Source organism: Ictalurus punctatus, chromosome 2 (genome assembly GCF_001660625.3).
Source record: "Ictalurus punctatus breed USDA103 chromosome 2, Coco_2.0, whole genome shotgun sequence".
Taxonomy (NCBI): Eukaryota; Metazoa; Chordata; class Actinopteri; order Siluriformes; family Ictaluridae; genus Ictalurus; species Ictalurus punctatus.
The window spans coordinates 11,944,122-11,966,085 of record NC_030417.2 but is presented as its reverse complement, the minus strand read 5'-3'; the positions used below and the strand labels follow the sequence as shown (position 1 = coordinate 11,966,085).

Sequence of the window (21,964 nt, the reverse complement as noted above, 5' to 3'; positions counted from 1 at the left end):
GGAGATGAATTCCTTCAGCGCTCCACTCACCATATCTATTAACAATATTTACAGATCTTCCAATGTACAGTCAGGTCTAACATTTTAAGTGCACTGTGAAGAGCTGTTTTTATTTCAGTTATCAGGCACTGTTTCAGCATTTTCTCAAACGCTAACATATATTGCCATGCACAGATGAAATAAACAGTGTGTGAGCAGTATTGGAGCAGTCCTGTCTTCTCTCTGGTGTTTTTATTAATCCCGGAAAGTGTGCTGACAGCGCTTGCACTCTTTCATTTGTGTATTAAGTGCCTTGTGTGCTCTCTCATTATCTGTTTCCACCAATTGACTGTGCAACTTCCTAGCACCCCTATCTCCGTCACACAGTGTGATTGACGTTATGAAAAGCTGCTATAAGTGCTTCCCTCATACTGCAGGAGGAAGCATTTGAAATGAAATTCATGTTCAGCTTTTTTTAATGGCCTCTGATAAAGAAACTGAATAAATAAATAAAAGGGGGGGAAAATCAAAAATCCCCTGCAGCTGTTAGTCAAACAAACCGAGGGAAAGGGCTATATTTATTCTGTGAAACTGACATCAAAGACCTCCTTTAGCTCTGGCCTTTGAAAAGTTTTATAGCAATAAAAATTATATCTTTTTTTCTATCTCTATTGTCACTGCTGTAGTGCTACTGTGGGATTTGGAACACTGCTCTTTTTCTTACTTCATAAAAATAATGTGCTGTCTGTTTATATGTCTACACAATTATTGATTGTAGTGAGTGAAAGCATGTCATATGTTTAAGCCCATAATGACATTCATTTACTCACCTTCAGTAACAACTTTATCCTGGTCATGGTTACAGTGGACTATCCCAGGATACTACTGCAGGTTTTAATAGGGTTCAAATACAGAGACTGAGATTCCCATGTCAAAAAAACGATATTCAGTTCCTGCAACTATTTCTCAACCAACTCTTGATTTCAATCTATGTTTGTGGTCATTAACCAGGTATTGGAATAAAGTATATTAATACTTCATAAAGCAAACTTCATAATGCCATAGATTTCCACAATGACCCTGAAGCCACCCGTGGTAAAACAAAGAATGTCAATAATTTAGTGTTTTATAGTAATGGGTGCTTTTCTTTGTATGTAGTCCCCATTTTTCACCAAACAAGCTGATGGTGTTCATGGCCAAAAAATTCAGTATTGGATCTGTATTCAGAGTTGAGTTATGAGACATGTCTCACATGTGTGGATAATTCTGACCTAGAATTTTGCGTACCTTTACTACTTTATACTAAATATTTCAAAACTCAGTACACTGAAAATAAATGTATATTTAATCTTATTTTTAGTAACAATCTGGGTTTGCAAATTTTAGAAAGGTGAAGAAATACTTCAATAATAATTGTTAAAGCAAATAGGGGAATTTATAATATTGTATGTCACACACACACACACACACACACACACACACACACACACACACACACACACACACACACACACACACACAAAGACCCTATTATGTTCAAGGTTTAAATTACTTTTATTATAAAATGTTAGCACAAGCTTTTACTGTGATGAGTTGCAGGTATGCAAATCTAATGCTAATCCTATTTGAGTAAATGGCAAGCAAGCGTTGGACATGCAGATTTTGGCTTCTGTGTGAGTTATTTTTCATGTAACAGAAAGAAAAATGTAAAGTAAGAATGTAATTGTAAAAATGTAAATGTACATTTTACAAAAATGCTTGGTACAGTACATTTTTAAAAAAAGTGTTTTTTTTTTATTTTTTATATTTTAGCAATTGAATAGGTCAGATTTCACTGATGTAAAACTTTACTTATAAAAACTTTACTTTACTTAAAGGGAGGCAGATATCCATGTATTATTTCTCATTTAACAAATACAGTTCATATAAATGTAACCACGTGGTAAATGGTCTGCTTATGTTGTTTCTTTCCTTGCATTGTATGAAATCTAGTTCATGTTCAGACGAACGTTTCCAGCTAAGTATAAAGGCAAGAAAAGCTGTTATTGCCTAATTTATCCTGGAGGTGTCAGAAAGTAGCGATGTTAGGTACAACTGAAGAGGCTAGACACACACACACACACACACACACACACACACACACACACACACACACACACACACACACACACACACACACACACACACATACACTACCAATGCTCAGTGAGAGAGAAGCTTACTTGGTTTACTTGGTAGATTTTATGTCATCCAGTAGAAATGTAATAGTTCATGACAATATTTTGGTTAAATACCACTTCTGGATGTATGTTTTCTTGTTTTATGACAACGAAATATCATATTGAGAGAGTTATATCACTTGTAGTGTCTGCGATGGTATGATGCAACGCCATATGGTGCAAGGCTATTTAATTTTTTTTCCCCCTTTGCTAGTTCTCGATGTTATACACTTCAATTTTAATTGCTTTCTGAGTATCTTTAGTGATATGTAATTTTCTGTGGTTTTATACAGTGTACAACTAAAATGTTGGGAGTTTCAGCTCCTGTGGAATGAAGGTATCGTGTGGTGCAGGAGCTCCTAATTTTGAGAGTGTTATTACATTTTTATTTCTTTCAAACGATGTAATTGGGCAATATGAAGAATGTATTCATTTGTTTCCTTTTAATTTTATTTTATAAAATTATGCCCACTCTCGTATTGCCAGATGTAACTAGTAGAAATGGTTTGGTCTTTGCATAGTTTAAATTGTGATTGCCACATCTGGTGATAATAATATACCCTGACCTATGGTGCAGCATAGTTGAAGTGATACTGTGAATTGCACATATGGTTGTTAAATGTGAAAAAGAGCGAACTGAGGGAGAAATTAAGGGTTTTCTCATCAGCTCTGTAAATTTTATTCTGTTTCTGCCAGCTAAATTTGTTAGCAACACTATAGTCAAATAACTTATCAGATCAATTACTGAATAAATTAAAATCTAAAAACCCTTTAAATGTGTTCTTGGTGGTAAATCTAAATCCACGGTCACATACATAAAATGCTGACAGAAATGAATCAAACACTAAAAGGCAGTATACCAAAATGAATACAATTACAATGTTGATATGAAATGATATAATAATAATAATAATAATAATAATAATAATAATAATAATAATAATAATAAAAACATGCAACACAACTTATATCCTATTGTCCCAGACCATACACAACTTATATCTTACTGTCCCAGAGACCTCTTTGGATTTTTCAACAACACATGCTCAGCAAAAGTGTTGGCAAGAAGTGGAGTGGAAGGGACATCATTAACATAACCTTTATGCTTTGCAAACACCAACCAATTTTTACTGAACACTTTTATTACCTTTGTTCCTCCTAGGTATGAATGATGTACACAGAACTGGAAGTCTGTAACTTCTCAGTTTTGAATCTTCTGTCCAGTCCTGATTTAAACACTAATGCCCTATTGATGATGAAGATGTGGACTTCACAGTTCATGCAGTGTAAATAGGGCCCTTATTGATTTAACAACTCAGTTTGGTGCTAAGCTGTGCCCTCTCTAGCATACTAAATTCTTGCCCTTTCTAGAGGGGCTTGATAAATTGCCTTTCACTCATCTTTCTTTACGTGACATTTCATCAATGTCTTACCTCTGCTGCAGTCCTGTGTTCCATTCCAAGTTTTAATACATACAGTCATTTGCTTCTCATTGATTTTTGTTATTTCTCAGCTGTCCAATCACTAGTTTCATTTCTGCAAACTGTATTTTATTGGTTTGTGGATGAATTTTGTCCTGATAAATAAAACACTCAGAGGAGTCAGGAAGGGATGGAGGGATGAATTTTAGGCAGTACACAGCCCTGTGAATGCCAGTGTTCATATGAGGGTGGAAGAGGTGTGGCTGTCAACAGACTCTGATCTGTTAGTAAGGAAGCCCAGGGTCCAATTACAGAGGGTGCTGATGCCAAGGTCAGTGACCTTGGATATCAGTTTGGATGGGTTAACAATGTTAAAAGCTGAACTGAATTGATTAATAGCATGCTAATGTAGGAGTTTCTATTATCCAAGTGGGTCAGGACAGAGTGGAGTAATGTGGTGATGGTGTCTTCTATTGACCTGTTGGGGCAGTAGGCCAATTGATAGGAATCTAATTTTGAGGTCATCCAAATTTGGTGATCCATGTGTTTGTCTCTTGCATGGGACAGGAGACATTAAGTTGGCTTTTGGGGAGTACAAATTGCCATGATTGTAATTGCCAGCAACAATAAAGGCTCTATCCAGATGTGTTGATTGTAACTTGCTAATAGCAACACTGAGTTCTTTCATGGCTAACTTAGCATTAGCATCTAGCGAAACATAGAATGCAGTGATTATGGCACATGTAAATTCACAGGGCTGGTAGAAGGGTCTATAGTTTATAATGTAGAACTTGACAGTATATCGGCAGTAAGTCTCAGTAACAACAGTGTCTATACACCAGGCCTTAATAAAGATGCAAACACAACTGTTTGCCAGCCTTGAAGGTGCACTACACAATGCACTGATTGGAATGTTACCATTGAGCCAAGTTCCTGCAAAAAAAATAAAATATCATGAGCATTTTCCACATAATCCAAAGCAGTAGCTTCTCTATTTTGTTTTCCAGAGACCATACCTTGGTGAGGAAGATGGCAGGTAGTGTTGGTCAGTGAGGATTTAGCTTTAGCCTAGCCCACAGCTCACCTCACCCTGTCTTTGTTTATGTTGTCGACGTGGGTGCTGAGTACTCCCTGTCAAACTGGTTGGCTTACTTGAGCACTGATTCTGCTCCAGTTGTAGCTGAGAGAAGTTAAAAAAGGCACTTTTTAAAGGGACTCATTTCAATTAGACATCTTATATAGGACCATGAGGAGGGATCTTAAGGAACTTCAGCACAAATAGGAGATCCACACCAGGCTTTTGGGGAATCATGATTGATGGAGGTGTCCCCATTTAGAAAGATAGTAATATGTTTATAAGTCCCCAGCGAAATCCCATCCACATATCTGTAATGTGTCACAATGGCCACCACTTACACCTTTATTTGTTTTTATTTTGGAATTGAACAGTACACCAGATCTAGCTGATGAAGTACAAACTATTTGCAGAACAGTTTTTACTTAAGGGCATACAAGGCCTTAGAAGTTTCCGTGAGGAAGTTTCCAGGACTGCTAGGGGATTTATACAGAGTGGCCAAACTAAATAAAATAACAAGTTCAGGTGACCTGGCTGGGGCTGCCATATCTTTCCATACATTGGGCATAGTAGATCTGCTTGGGGAAGAAGCTGCCATAGTGTACCAAACACAAGAAAACATAGCAGTGTAAGTCAAGCCTTTCCCAGCCATCGCAAAATCACAAATAGGACTCCTATTTGTGTACTAGTTGCTAAATTCTTTGCAACCTGAGAAGAATCAGTGGTAGTGGTGGAAAGTCAAACAGTAGGTGCAGGGGCCAGTCAAGGGACAGTGTATCCTGTCTGAGCAGTCTGTCCAGCTCTGCTAAGGAAAACCAAACACAGTTGTCAATGGGTTGACTTGCCATTAGCGAAACAGTCCACCTGCGCCTTTGCCAGTGTTTGATAGTACTCTCCCAGGGGACAACAGCATGACTGGTGCACCATTGTACAGTGCTGCTAGGATATTACCTTGATGATTGACGTATCTGACTGGGACATCATTGTTTTAATTTTAGGGCCAGATGGATCACTCTCCTGCACATCTGCACATTTTTGTGTTCAGACTACATTTCATACACTACTGCTTGCTATGGTTAATTTCGCCTCAAAACTTTCCCATTTTGGTTACCAGATTCTATAGCCATTTACATAATTTTCTTGAAAGTTAAATCTAGTTCTGCTAACTGTCTCCTCTTGATACAATCACTGTAGACTCCACACGCTAGCCTATTTCTTAGGTTTCCTAGGTAACTAACATTACATTATCCATCCATCTTCTATACCGCTTATCTTTCCTTCAGGGTCACAGGGAAACCTGGAGCCTATCCCAGGGAGCATCGGGCACAAGGCAGGGCACACTCACATACACCCAATCATACACTACAGACAATCAATCATGCAGGTTTTTGGGCTGCGGGAGGAAGCAGCACAGGGAGAACATGCAAACTCCACACACACAGGTGGGAATCGAACCCCCGACCCTGGACGTGTGAGGCGAATGTGCTAACCACTAAGCCACATTACACTATAGATAGTACAAACCCCTTGATCACATAGGACATTTTTTATAATCTCTGCAATTCAGCAGACTCAACAAGTGTTTGTGGCCCCATATACCAAGTTTTATAACCTACAAGGCAAACAAATACAAAGTATAGTCCTGAATTTTATGAATCTCTTGGGTCTATAATAGAAATTACATGATGATGAGCAGCGGCTGGATTACTAGATTACACATCTCTCTTTTGTTTGGGCAGATTGAAACTTTAAACATATGCAAACAAATCTGTGCAGTTAATGCAGACTTAAACATGGGGTCTTGCTGGGCCATGTTCCACATTCCACTGTAAAAACAAAAACACTCCCCACAATCTAGATGTATTGGTTCAGGGGGCTCCCCTGGTTGTGTTGTCATCTCTGCTATCGTGTACATGTTAATAAAATCAGTCCTGACAATTGTCAGAATCTTTTAAAGAACATTGTCAGAATGCTCTAGTAATATGAGGATGTCAGGTTATAAGCATGCATTTAAATCCAGAAAGCTGTACATACTACTTTACTAGTACTACTTTTCTTTACTACTGTACTTTTTTCTTTTCGCCAATGTAGTCATTGCCAATTTTCACACACTAGCTTGTTCTTCCCATTGAGAGACTGAGGGTTAACATGCTGCTGTTCATGCAATGTCATAGATCAGCTGAATGCACGTGGAAAATAGTGCTGATTGCCCTATTCCATGACCTCAGGTGTCTGCGAGTAGCAAGTGCCACTGATTGAAGAGAGAAATGCTATTCTTCCCCATAAAAACCAGAGCCAGTCAAATTCTCTCAATCTCCTAGATATGGATGGCTATTGTACTGTCAGGATTTGAACTTGAGATATCCTAACATTTGACTTCCAAGTTTTGTAAAATACAAATGGGGTAATTTTCACATCATTTTTTGTCTCATTTCTCTCTCACCCTCTTTGTACAAACAGAAGTACTATAGAATTTTTAGAGAATGATGCATAGAAACGTCTGGGTTACGCATGTAACCCTGTTCCCTGAGAAGGGAACGAGACGTTGCATTTAGCTAACACTATGGGAAGCGCCTCTCGCGCGTGACCAGTATCTGAAGCTTGTGTAAAATCATGCCTATTTATAGGCCTGCCATGATCAGGTGACATGGCAGTTAAGCGCGTTGTGTAATATAAATATAGCACCTGTGAACCGCGCCATCAGCCACTATTATCTGAAGTGAAGACGCAAATCACAGGCCTGCCCTGGTATGACAAAGCTACACAATGTCTCGTTCCCTTCTCAGGGAACAGGGTTACATGCGTAATCCAGACGTTCCCTTTCAAAGGGAACTTCGACATTGTATTTAGCATAACACTATGGGAACGAGAATACTCACTCTGTCATACCGAGGGTACCGCCTGTTCAAAAAGACCCAAGCCCGAGGGTCATTGCAAGACCCAATGAACATCCAGGCTGTAATAATGAATGAATGTGTGTGGCGTAGACCACCCTGCAGCAGCACACACATCCTGTAAGGATACCCCTTTGGACAAAACCTTCGCGGAGGCGACCGACCTAGTAGAATGAGCCCTTATGCCCAGAGGCGTAGCGGGATCGTGCGCCTCATAAGCAATAGAGATTGCTTCCACTATCCAATTAGAGATGCGCTGCTTTGACACAGCATCACCTCCCCTGTCGCCGCCAAAGCAGACTAGCGGCTGCTCCAACTTACGCCACTGGCCGGAGCAGTGGACATAAGTACAGAGAGTCCTTACTGGACACAGCAGGTGCATTCTCTGTTGTTCCAATGTGGGGAATGGAGGAGGGCAGAAAGCCTGCAACACCACTGGGTGGGCAGCCGATGTAGGCACTTTAGGAATATAATCCGGCATAGGATACAGGAAGGCCTTGGCTAATCCAGGGGCAAAGTGAAGGCAGGAAGGGGCAACGGAGAGGTAGGTCTCCTACTCGCTTGAGAGATGTCAGGCCCAGCAGAAGAGCTACTTTTAGAGTCAGAAGCTTCTCAGAGGCTGACCCTAAGGGCTCAAATGGGGTCCCTGACAGACCTTCCAGGACCACAGAAGGTCCCAGGAAGGTATGCGTGGCCTGCAGATGGGCCTCAGCCACCTGACACCATGCATGAACCTCAAAGTTAGAGGATGTTGCCCCACAGAGGCTCCATCAACAGGGGCATGGCTGGCCGAAATGGCGGCCACCTAAACCCTGATTGTAGAAGGAGCCCACCCCGCTGAGAAACGTTCTTGTAAGAACTCCAGGACTGTAGCTATTGCGCAGTCACAGGTAGGTGTCTGCCATTACCGTCTTGCACTAAGGAGACACCCCTAGAGTGTGACCCAAGCCTAGAACCCAGGGACACTCAAATTCTCAGAGCACGTAGGCATCACTGCGTGACACTGATTATTCTCCGAGGTTTCGTCCTTGGACGAAACCCCCAACTTCTCAGCCACCACTGAACGGTCTCCTGTACAATAGGCCTATAAGCGCCAATAGTCTCCCAAGATCCAGCTTTATCTTGCTCAGTGTTGATAGGATTGACCCTATGCATGTTGGGGATAGAAACGCCCTCATCGTAGTAGAATCCTTATAACCCCTAGAACAGTTGTCCACTGCACTGGGGAAATCATACTTTTCTGAGATTCAACCTGAGCCCCAATCTCTTCATGTGGGCGAGAACAACATCTCGATGTTGAACCGCCAGTTCCCTGGATCATGCTAGAATTAACTAATCGTCCAGGTAGTTTAGTACACGGGTGCCCTGGAGTCACAATGGAGCCAGAGTGACATCCATGCACTTTGTGAAGGTGCGAGGGGATACAGCTAGTGATATTTCTTTGTGGAAATATGCACCTTTTAGATCTATCATCACAGACCAGTCCTCAAACTGAATCTGTGGAATGATAAGTTTGGGTGTCAGCATCTTGAACCTGTATGTACGAATAGTACAGTTCAGATCACGCAGATCTAAAATTGGCCGCATACTCCTATTTTTTGTTGACCAGGAAATAACGGCTGTAAAAACCATCCTCCCTCAGGGAATGAGGTACATGTTCCATGGCCCCCTTTTCCAAGAGAGATCTTACTTCCTGCACTAACTTCAGGCTCTGGTCTGTGCTGACTACTGGGGTGAGCACATCTCTGAATCGGGGGGGGGGGGGGGGGGGGGGGGGGGGGTCGAGCTATAAACTGGACCAGGTAACCCTTTTCTACGGTAGACAGAACCCATGGAGACACATTTGGCTGTAATTTCCACACTGCCCGATGGTCTTTTAGTGACATTAACTATTCCACATTCTATTGGAGGGAAGGCATCAGATTTTCGTTGCCCTGTGACAGCTCGCTGACCAGAGAACACTGGAAACTTGGGGACCGCCTTGGCTAGGGGAGGCCCTACAGTACCACTGGGGGCTACCTGCCCTAACCTCCTCATGTCCCCTGATACATCCCTCCACGGCCCCTTAGGACCGCTCTTTTTTCCTGCTTGGCCTTTATGACCATTCTCAGATCAGGCCTAGTAGCAGGCCGCGACTGTGGCTGCCTAGTTCCCCTGGCTGTCTGCGGGGGTTGGAGGGCTGCCATACTCACCTTCTGGGCCTCCCTCGTACTAGTGCTGGCCTGGGCTCCACTCGTGGATGCCTGGGTGAGCTCGAGACAACAGGGAAGGAACTGCCTGAATGCCGCCATATGTCGAGCTCACTCAGCAGGTCTGCTTGGTAGGCCTGCAACACTGTCATTGTCTGCAGTGACCCACAAGCAAGACTACTACTGCATAGGCCTTGCCCACCAATGCCACGGTGGCCTTACACGGTGGTTTGAATGGCAAAGCCGGCCCCCCTAAATTACCTGCCGTCGATGCAGAGAGGTAGCTCGCAAGCACCTCCTCCACCTTCAGCATAGCTAAATAGCCATGCCGTTCATTCCCCACAATGGATAATCCAATATCTTGGGGTTATAAATATGGCTTATGCATGGTTTTCCTCCAGAAGGCTGATATTTTGTCATGCACTTCTGGAAGAAAGGGTAGTTTCTGCAGAGTGAGGGATTTACTTTCACTGGGGAGAAAAAGGCTCATCCAGCCTTAGTAATCACTTCAAGCAGCTCTTTATATGCTGCTCTCAGTTTTTAGCACATCCTTCTGGCTCCTCTGAGTCAGAGAGGAATTATTACTATTATTTTTGTGTGTGGTTTTTTTCCCACCTTTTTTTCCCCCTTTTGGCTTTCCATAGCGGAAGGAGGAGTCGCGACGCGAGCTACAAAATCCAGCAGAGAGCCGAACCCGGAAGACAGAGCAAGATATAGAGCAGCGCTCGTCTCTGGCTCCTCTTCCGGATCCATAAGAGATCCCCCGAACTTGAGATGGCTAGCTGCCTCGCCAGCAGCCGGCCCAAATCCGCGAAGCTCCGAAACCCAACTCGCTTCGGCTTCCGAGAAGAGCGAGAGCCGCGAGCCGAGCTGCTTAATGTAGGCATTACCATGCGCAGCCTCTCGAGGCCGCCATCGCATGCTACACTCCTAAACACTTCACCCAGAAAGTGTGCACTATTCCCCGTGATGAAACAGGAGCAAGCTGTAACGCACTTTCTGAATTCACTCAGTCATATTTTTCTCTCTCGTTCATTCCTTTTTTTTCTTCTCTCTCTCTCTTTTTTTTTTAAAGAGATAGAAAAGTTCTGAGATTTTGAGAAAAGATAGCGAGGAAATTAAGCTTCTTTTTGTTTCTTTACACAAACAACTGACATGCAGTCTTTCTGTTTCTTACTCCTGTTGAGTAGTTTGCATCTTGTGGTATGGTTTCTATAGTTCTGCTAAGTGGTGAATTGTGATATCTTTACCCCTGCTCTGTGGAGGTTGTTAGTGATGTCACTGACTATTGTTTTTGCAGTTTTCTTCACAGCTATCACATTTTTGCAGACAATTCCTTGCCATCGGACTGAATTGATTTGAAAGCGTTTGATCAAATTAAATAAAATGTAAAGTGTATTACATGATGCAATAATAGATTAGCAGATGAGATAATGGCCACCAGGCCATTTCTTGTGCTCCAGGGTCCCTGCCCATCTTATTACTTATATGTATTCTTCAACTTGGTTATTATTATGTTATAGTATGTATATAATAATAAAGTTTCGGTATTCCTTGATTGAGATGGAACCATTTAGGGTCAGACAGGGCCGTTTCTAGGTATAGGGGATCTAGGCGGCCACCTAGGGCACCGCCAGCTTGAGGGCACCAATGAGCGTCCAAACGCCAACGCCCCCACCTGACAGACAGTACGTGGCCTGGGCATTTGGGGCTGTAGTCCCAAAAATGTTCTCTTTAGTCCCGAATAATTTAGTAGTGAATAATCCACTTAGTGAGCAGTTTGTCACCAAGTAACTGAACGTCAGTAAAAGAAGACTGAAGTGTTGTAATTTTGTATCTTCAGCGAATGAAGTGCTGTATTTTATCATCAGTGAACGGAGTTAAGACCAATCAGACGGGGTCTGCCAAACATTAGCTCACACAGTCAGTGTGATGGAAAAATGGAAATACACTGATTTGTATTTATTTATTTTGGACTAGTAAAGGGGTTGAAACTGAAACACTAATATTCTCTCATGCTGAGCATGAAAACAAAGTCTGTATGTGTCTATATGAATTCCAAGTTAGGTGAACATGATATGAGCAGAGCACAAGGACAGATAATGTACTTTGCATGGCACTGTAGCAGCTAAATCCATATAATTATAGCTTAGTTGTGCCTCCCCTTGGCTAGTGACACTAAACTATCCTAGTCTCATATTAGATAGCCAAAAGGTTTTTATATTTTATCGTTCTGGTAGTCCTGCAAACAGTGATAACACCCAACGCAAGTTTTATGATAAATCCAACTTTTTGTCTGATCATGTCATACACTGACAGGTAAATTACCACAGCTTCTGTAAAAAAAAAAAAAAAAAAAAAAAACGACTTTAGGCTACTAGCTAGCTGAGAACATTGAGCTGGAGAACTGACCATTATTTTTCTCAAGTTTTACTACCTGTACCATTTTACTACCTGTACCATTGAGGTGGGAATTGTGGATCATATCAAATAGGTCCATCAGCAAGGTTTTTACAAACAGATTATGAAAATTTACTCAGTTACTTTGAGTAGTTTTCAACTCTTATTCATGAAATTATTATGAATGTTAAGAAATCATTAGGGAAACGTTAAGAGAACATAAGGGGAACGTTCTGCAAACCTAAAAATATCTTTCTATTTCCATAAAGAAAACGTTCCTGGCTAAAAATTGTTAGCTGGATAGAGATTTAGAAGGCTTTTCCATGGGGGTGGGAGGTTGACCAAGAGGAATCTCACTTATGGTGCCAAAATGGCCAGAAACGGCCCTGGTTTCACAACTTCCTACTGTGTTAGACGTACAGTATACACCTTCCGGATCTTCATTTAAAAGAAGCAGAGATAATAAAAGTGCAATTTTTTAAATGTACTTTATTATCTATTTTTAAATATCTCTGGCTATAATTTTATTTCAACTACAGTATTCAAAAGGTGTGCTTTTTCTACAGCATGTTTAAATGGAGACCGAAAAGTCATTGAAAGGGTCACATGCATGGCACAAACTCCTGATTGGTAGAGCCAGGGGAGTGGAGGTGGGGCTTACAGGAGTAATAACAGTCCAATTACAGGTTTAGACATGATGAAGAGATGTGTTAACCTGTTTTGTTCAGTTCAAAATAACAATTTAAAAGTGTCAAGTTAAATATTTTTTTTTGCTACGAAGTGCACACTACAGGAAGGTTTTAACACACTCATTACACACTCATTAGGTTACATATTGAACAGCACAACTATAAGAACATAAACGAAATCATATCATCAGTGTATAACAGTGCACAACAATAACCCAAATAGTCATGGCAAGCTTTAGAACAGGGTTGTATACCCGCAGTCATTTTTGGAGTATCAGATTACTTAACAGAACCCCAGTACCTAAAGGATTTTGTGGAAAAAATAAATAAAAAGAATGTATGGGTTTAGATGGTGTACACAAACACTACTACACAAAAAGAGTTGCTAGAAAAGAGAATGCTTTAATGTTCCTATACTGTAATAGCTAGCTAATAGGGTAATTAAAGATTAACATGAGATAGCACTCTCAGTGTACCTATAGGTTCACTAAACATACAATATATGGCCTTTAGCTCTACCTTACAGATATCTTAGCAATCTTTTCATTTCACACTCAACTGAACGTTGAAAATTTCTAAAACAACTCAGGGTAATAATATTTATTACCCTGCGTTCACACTAGGAAGTGACAAAGCAACATGTGCCCATTTATTTCTATATACGTGCACAACATGCACCTGTGATTTCAGTGACAAGTGATAGTGCAACTTTCTGAATTCTATGCAAATTAGGTTAGATGCTGCGAAGAGAAAAAATCCAAATGATTACCTTGAATGATTCCGCACCCTATGGCTTGTGTGGTCCAAAATTTATTCAATCCCTCACTCATAACTTTAGTTCCTACCTGCAAATTACTGGTTGACATATAAAAATAGAAGAAGAACATATAACCATGATTTCATCCTGTCATATTCAGTGGGGGAAATAAGTATTGGCATACATTTTTTTCAGTAAATGTATTTCCAATGAGACTATTTACAGTATTAACTGAGTAAATTTAATTATTAAAGAAATCCAAACATAAAGTCCATAAATGAATTTATGTGTAATAAAGAGGAACAACACAGGAAAAAAAGTATTGAACACGCTAACTGAAATTTATTTAATACTTAGTGGAGCCTTTATTTCTAATGACTGCTTTAAGACGCTTCCTGTATGAAGAAATTAATCAGCCACAGTGTTCATATGTGATTTTGGCCCATTCTTCTAAACATATTGTCTTTAAATCTTGTTCAATTGGATTCAACTTAGGTGATTGACTGGGCTATTCTAACACCTTGATTTTTTTCTCTGAAACCAATTGAGAGTTTCCTTTGCTGTATGCTTTGGATCGTTGTCCTACTGGAAGGTCCACCCACGCCTCATCTTCATCATCCTGGTGGATGGCAGCAGATTCTTCTCAAGAATCTCCCGGTAAAGGGCTCCATTCATTGTTCCTTCAATTATATGAAGTCTACCAGTACCATGTGATGAAAAACAGCCCCACACCATGATGCTTCCACCTCTAAGCTTCACTGTTGGTGTAGTGTTTTTAGGGTGATGTGCAGTGCCATTTCTTCTCCAAACATGGTGTGTAGTATGACAGCCAGAAAGTTCAATTTTGCTCTCGTCTGACCAGACTATACTCTCCCAGTATTTCATAGGCTTGTCCAAATGAGTTGTAGAAAACTTTAAATGAGCTTCGACATGCCTTTTCTTTAGTAATGGAGTCTTGTGGGGTAAGCGTGCATAGAGGCCATGGCAGTGGAGTGCATTATTTTCTCTGTAACGAATGACACCTGCTGTCTCCAAGTGTTTCTGGAGCTCTTTCTGAGTGGTCCTTGGCTCTTGGGCTACTCTTCTGACTGTTCTTCTGACTCCCTGGTCAGAAATCTTGCAAGGAGCTCCTGTGCGTGGCCGGTTGATAACGGAGTGATGCTGCTTCCACTTCCAGATAATGGCCCCAATGGTGCTTACTTTCAGAAGTTTTGAAATACGTCTGTATCCAATTCCATCAATTTGTTTTGCAGCAATAAGATTCTTGGGAGAGCTCTTTGCTTTTATCCATCATGAGATGTTTCTTGTGTGACACCTTGGTAACAAAAAGCCTTTTTATAGACCATTAATTTACTAACCCAACTGATATTAATTTGCACAGACAGAGGATATAATAACGTACGGATTTCAGCTGGTGCCTTGCCTTGTCAACTGCTTTTTCTTAGCAACTTGTTTTTCCTGTGTCATTCCACTTTATTACACATAACTTTATTTATGGACTTTATTGTTGTGAATTCTTAATATTTCCGGATTTCTTGAGTTAATACTGATGTCTGATGAAAATTTCATGTGAATAGCCTCATTGGAAATATATTTACTGAAAAAAATGCTGACGCGTTCAATACTTATTTCCTTCACTGAACAAGCTCTCATTAAATGTGTATAGAGACATTAGGAAAAAAATAAAGCTCGGAAGGAAGTAGCAGAGACAATGAGTAGCTAGTACAGTTTTCTTGTTTCACTAATCTGCCCACAAAGTATGAAGCCTAGCACATAACATGTAATCAATCAATTTTCACACTGATTAGTTCATTATTTAACATATTTAAGTAGATATCTTTAGATGCGATATATAGCTACTGTCACTGTACAGTACACGCCCACAAGCGACAACAGTCACTACATGCCAACAAGAGACAAACTATAAGCAACACAAACTTGGTAGTTTGAATGTAGGGTTAGTGTAAAATCAGATGTATGCTAGCAGTGCATTATGGGTAATTAAAATCATTCCCTCACACACAGGCTTGTGTGTTTGAAACATAGCTTAGAATGGCTAATGGTGGAGTATAACACTAATTAGAATCCTTCAAAATGGTGATCAACATGACTTTTATGACTTTTGGGCGTGTGGGACCTATGACCCTTTGGACAAATGACAGATGAATATTTGGGCACAACAAGACATAAAATTGATAAATTATGTATTTTTACATGATTAAATATACTGTATATCTGCATGGCTTTGTAGTTTATTTACCTTTTTTTCAGAAAGATAAAAGTAGAAGGCAGTAAATTGCATTACTATGTTTATACCAGTATTTCATCTGGCCATGTTAATACATGAATATGTAAATGTGCCATATTTAAATGTGATTCATTTAATTTCAGGCATTTCTATATGTTGAATTGAAACTTCTTCAAAGCCCTTGTAAGCTTAAATATATATTTTTTTAAAAAAAGAAAAATTAAAAGCCCTTGGTGGTGTGATGTTAATATAACCACTAAAATACTATTATAATTGTATTTATGTATTTACATCACATTTATATAGTTGTATGTATATAATACTGCACGACTCTAGAGTAGACTTTAAAAAGTGCTAATTATGTATTTTATTCTGCTGAATCGTAAGTTTATTTTGTATAAAGTGTGTGAACATCTTTTCTTATTTGGAGATTTATTTTTAAACTTCTGAGCTTCTTTAGTTTATGGATACAAAGAGAACATGTCTAATATATTCTACTTCATTTAAACTCTACAAATTAAATAAGTCTATGCTCAGCAGACGCTGACTAATCGGTTTTCCAATACATGATAAATAAATACATATACAATTGTTATAATTTTGAATAGTACTAAACGTAATGGAGAAACATAACACCAGGGAATGAAATGGACTGTACATGACATTTAATAACAACCTTCTTTAAGAAAAAAACCCTGTTCGTATTAGATGAGAGAGAGAGAGAGAGAGAGAGAGAGAGAGAGAGAGAGAGAGAGAGAGAGAGAGAGAGAGAGAGAGAGAGAGAGAGAGAGAGAGAGAGAATAAAATACAAATAAGATATAATAAGATACAAAAATCTGAATTTTAAGGTAGGAATATTTGTCAGTGGAATGGGGAATGGGGTGGGACCCTTAAGGTCACATGCTTTATACGATCAGTTAGGAGAACACAACAGTAAAAGAACAGTGGACCTTAAAGACCTCTGAGGCTACATTTAAATTGTTTGTACCTTACAAAATTAAAAACAAGGAAGCATCAATGATCGAGCTCAACTTTCATGTTAGTTTCCTGCTTGTAACATCCTGGTGGATTCACTTCCTGTGTGATATATATGGAGCGAGAGAGTGAGAAAGAGGTCTCTGTGGGCACCCAGCCTGTCTTTCTCATTTTGCGTATGTTTGGCTGCTGGGATTTACCCTTAAAACGCTGGAGAACAGTGTCACCAAGTATGAATTGATGAGTTTAACTGAAAGCTAAGAAGGAATAAAAAGAAGCACCAAAAAAATCACTATCTAGCTTTGATTGTAACATAAACTGATCATATATTATTATCCATTGTGTTCAGTTCAAATAAAAGAATTTCCTGTTAGGCCTCTGTGAACAAAATTCTAACTGTGGCAAAATTGCCACGTCCTATGTGCTTGTTTCCCCCATAAACCAGTCAATAAAATTAAAAGACCTAACAATCACTAGCTAGGATTTTATATTATTATAGGAAGAAGGTTTATATAAGGAGAGAAGGCATTTAAAGTTATTTTGATGTCACTTCCTGTGTGCTTTGTTCCTGTTGATTGATTTCTGTCCTTCTGTGAAGTTATGAGTGTCTTGACACCACTTCTGGATCTTTTGTTTTTCACCAGTCATCCATGTCACACTGGTGTTGTTCTCCGATTGGCTGCATCCTTAGCATTAGAGTTGTGCAGGAAGTCTCTGTCAGAGTCAAGCAGCTTCCCCGCGGCAGTTTTGTCAGAGTCGCGTGAGAGCGTGAACATGGGGACATCGCGTGATGGTGTTTCACTGGAGCGGCGCCCGAAACGATAACGGTAAGTGGGGATGCGACCAAAGCCGAGACTGGACTTTTTGACGAGTGTCTTGGCACGCTGCTGCTTGCGATGTTTTTCAATAAACATGTGCACAGCAAGCACCCCCACTGTCTCAGCCATGATGAAGGAAAGAGCACCAAAATAAAAGGACCAACCGTACGAGTAACTCTTCTTTGAGTCACTCTGACCTGGATCACCTGAGTTAGCCGAGATGTAGACAATTATCCCGATAATGTTACTAAGACCTGCAGAGAGAGTGAGAGCGACATGCAGAGAGACACAGACAGACACACAGAGAGTGAATGGAAATACTGTCTATGTACAGTATATGTGACAAAGAATTAATATAGAGTCATGTGAAAAAATAAGTACACTCCATGGAAAATGTTGGCTTTTTTTGACATATTTGGACATGCAAACATTTGATCATCTTTGAAACAGTGCCTATTAATGAAGCTAATATACTTGAACAAAACCACAAGGAAAATGAACTTTTTCAATCATTTATTCGACAGAAACATCAATAGATGTGATATTCTTCTATGGAAAAAGTAAGTATACCCTTGGCCTCTGAAGTTAGTATTGTCTCCTTTAGCAGAAGTAACTTCTTGTAGGCTTTTTGCATAATTGTCCACCAGGCTTGCTGGACTTTTTGAGGACTCTTCTATGCAATATTCTTGATGTTTGAGGCTTTTCTTGCATTTATTGCCTGTTTCAAGTCCCCCCACAACATTTCAATAGGATTCAAATCCGAATCCAAATGACTAGGCCATTCCATAACCCTCCATTTTTTATTTTTGAGCCATTTCTTTCAACAGGATAATGATCCTAAGCACACTAGCAAATCCAACCAGATTTGCTAGTGTGCTTAGGCTCATTATCCTGTTGAAAGGTCCATTTTCAGTTCAAGTTCAAATTTTGGACATATGGCCTCACACAGGGTGGCTGTGGCTCAGGTGGTAGAGCGGGTTGTCCACTAATTGTAGGGTTGGCAATTCGATTCCCTGCCCACGTCTCCACATGCCGAAGTGTCTTTGGGCAAGACGCTGAACCCCAAGTTGCTCCCGATGGCAGGCTAGCGCCTTGCATGGCAGCTCTGCTGCCATTGGTATGTGAGTGTGTGAGTGTGTGTGTATGAGAAACATTGTAAAGTGCTTTGTAGAACTGCTAAGGTTAAAAAGTGTTACATAAGTGCAGACCATTTACATTATCTTCAAGCACTCTTTGATATGATGTAGAATTCATAGTTGAATCAATGAATGCATGCTGTCCTGTCTCTGAGGCAGCAAAGCAACCCCAAACCATAACATTTCCACCACTGTGCTTCACAGTTGGTATGAGGTGCTTCTCCTGAAAAGCTGTCTTTGATCTGTGCCAAACATGTCTGCTGTTACTGTGGCCAAACAGCTCTATTTTTGATTCGTCTGTCTAGTGCGGTGGTTCTCAAACTGGGGGCTGTGGATGGTACCTTTGGGCTGCATAGAAATTATTTTTAAAAAATTCATTTTACCTGTATGTAAGTCAGGATTGTCAACCTTTGAACTATGAAGTACATAAAAATTAATAAATTAATAAATTAAATAAATTATACACAGCACCAAAAGACACACACCAAACAGAGACATCTGTTGATATACTAGTCTACTGTTAGCCACACGCTGATAAAACGTAAGACTATTTAAAATGGATAAGTTTTTAGATAGAGGACGTAGTCTCTATGCTGAGACAGTTAATACAGAAGAGCCTAGTGTGAAAAAAAACACAAAATTACGAAAATTTGACGACTCTTCACAAGGGGGGGCCTCACCCTGAAAAGGTTTGAGAACCACTGGTCTAAAGCACATTATTCCAAAAGGCCTGGTCTTTGCCAATATGCTCATTGACAAACTGTAGTCTTGCAAAGGCTTTTTCCTGGCACGCCTCCCATGCAAGTCAAATTTTTTGCAATCTTTTCCTGATTGTAGAATCATGTACTTTGACATCAACAATTGAAAAGACATACTAGCAGGTCCTGTGATGAAATTTTGGTGTTCTTGGAGACTTCTTTTTGCATCAGACGGTCTGCTCTTGGGCTGAACTTGCTGGGACGGCCAATCATTTGAAATCTGCGCCATTTGTAGATTATTTTCCTTACATCGGAATGGTGTATTTCAAATAATTTGGAGATCTTTTTAAATCCCTTGCCAGACTCCTCGGCATCCACAACCTTTTTTCTGAAGGCCTTACAGATCTTGCCATGATGACACCTCACACCACAATAACAAAGGGAAAACCAGAGACTAGATATGAGAGGGGTATAAATGAGAAAGGTTCCACCTTCACTCCATAAGTAGGTTCCAATCACTGGCACTCAATCTTCAACATCTGATTCTAATTTTATTTTGAAAATTACTGCAATATGTAAATTTTATATGTCATTTGATAGACTGTATAACATTTATTAATAGACATTGTTTCAAAGAGGATCAAATGTTTGATTGTCCAAATATGTCAAATAAATAAATAAATAAATAAATAACAACAGACAATTTCCGTGGGGTGTACTTTTTCACATGACTGTATATGCTATATGGCCAAAGGTTTGTGGACACCTGACCATCACACCCATCACACCTATGCTTGATTAACATCCCATTCCAAATCACTGGGCATTAAAATTGAGTTGGTCCCCTCTTTGCTGCTATAACAGCCTTCACTCTTGTGGTAAGTCTTCACTATATTTTGTAAAGTGGCTGTGGGGATTTGTGTTCTTGCAGCCATAATAACATTAGTCAGGTTGGGCATTGATTTCAGACGAGAAGTGTCTGAAATGGTGCACAGTCAGTGTTTGAATATATCCAGCACAAACATGTTTAGTGAGGTTGGTGTATGGGCTTTGTACAGGCTACTCGAATTCTTCTCCCCCAACCTTGGCCAAACATGTCTTCATGGACCTCACTTTGTCCTCAGGGGTAGTGTCATGTTGGAACATGTTTGCACCCCTTAGTTCCAGTGAAGGGAAATTCTACAGCAAACAAAGACATTCTATACAATTGTGTGGCAAGAGTTTATGGAAGGCCCACATATGGGTGTGATGGTCAGGTGTCCACAAACCTTTGGTCATATAGTGTATTTGTATATAACAAATTGTATTAATATATATACAAATGGCTAATTACTTCTCAAAATGTTGCTACACTGCTAGACTTTACTGCACTGCTAGATTCTGTTTACTATTTTCTTAGCATGAAAGCTCAACTCACTGCTGTGTGTCAGTTAAGAAAAAACAGGACTGGAGTTTTAGGATAACAAATCAGTAAGTGGATTTAGTTATCGTCATTGGTTTATGAAAGACACAAAGAAAAATGAGAGATGTAATAATTTGAGGAGTTTAATTATGCTGAGGTTTGAAAGTCTTAGGCACTGTACAGACCTGGTGTTAACATCTGTCTTGGGTGATCCGCTCATAAGTGGATAGTGCTCATGTGTGTATTGGTACAGGTTTGTGCTGGAGTGATAAATGTCTGTTTTTTACACACTACCCAGTTTAGGATGCATATTAACAGTTCACCTGAAAGGTGCGATCAGAATAAATTCAAAATATTTGCATAGCCATGCAGTGTGAGTATAGCTTTTATTGACCAATCAGTGTACTTAATGATTTAACTTGCTGAGTTGAGTTGTGTGCACATAGTAAGGCGTTAATACAGCACATCTGTATTCAGACCTCAAGCGTAACTACAGGGTTATGCTCTACTTGGGCAGTTGTGTGAGTTGCACAGAGTGTGTCAAAAACAGGAATGTGTCTCAATTATAGACAATTCTGATTGTGAACATAAGCCCATTTTTCTTGCACAATACTGGTTTGAAGAAGGATCAGGGTAAGTCCAGTGCCATTATCTGACAGATTGATGTAACCATAATCCATGACACCCTGAAATGTATCATTTGGGCTGTAAATAAACTCAAAGACTATGGAATGCCATTCAATGTCAATATTAAATCCACAAATATGACACTAAATAATTATTATGATTAATTATTTAATCATAAATTCCCCAAAATGTGTTTTTTTTCTCTCAAAGATTGGAGGAGACAGCAACTTAATCTGAGACACAGCTTATTTTTTTACTGCATTTATATATTGATAAAATTATAGACTACATTTACTCAAAGTGAACTGTAACCATAGCAGATGAGTGGCTGGTTATGCAGTATATAGTGCTGTGAAAATGTACTTACCCCATCCTGATTTCTTCCGTTTTTGTGTATATCTCATAATAAATTGTTTCAGAAATTAAAACAAAATCTA

The 21,964-nt window shown here is 39.8% G+C and overlaps 1 protein-coding gene across 1 annotated transcript in view; it reads right to left on the bottom strand.

The window, feature by feature from the left end:
* Window positions 1-12,598: 12,598 nt before the first annotated feature.
* The window catches only part of cacng3b (calcium channel, voltage-dependent, gamma subunit 3b), a 51,688-nt gene continuing 42,322 nt past the window's right edge, over window positions 12,599-21,964 (bottom strand). The window contains exon 4 of the mRNA XM_017485323.3: window positions 12,599-17,918. Within this exon, the coding sequence (XP_017340812.1) occupies window positions 17,500-17,918 (419 nt within the window). The 3' untranslated portion in view covers window positions 12,599-17,499. The remainder of the gene's footprint in view (window positions 17,919-21,964) is intronic.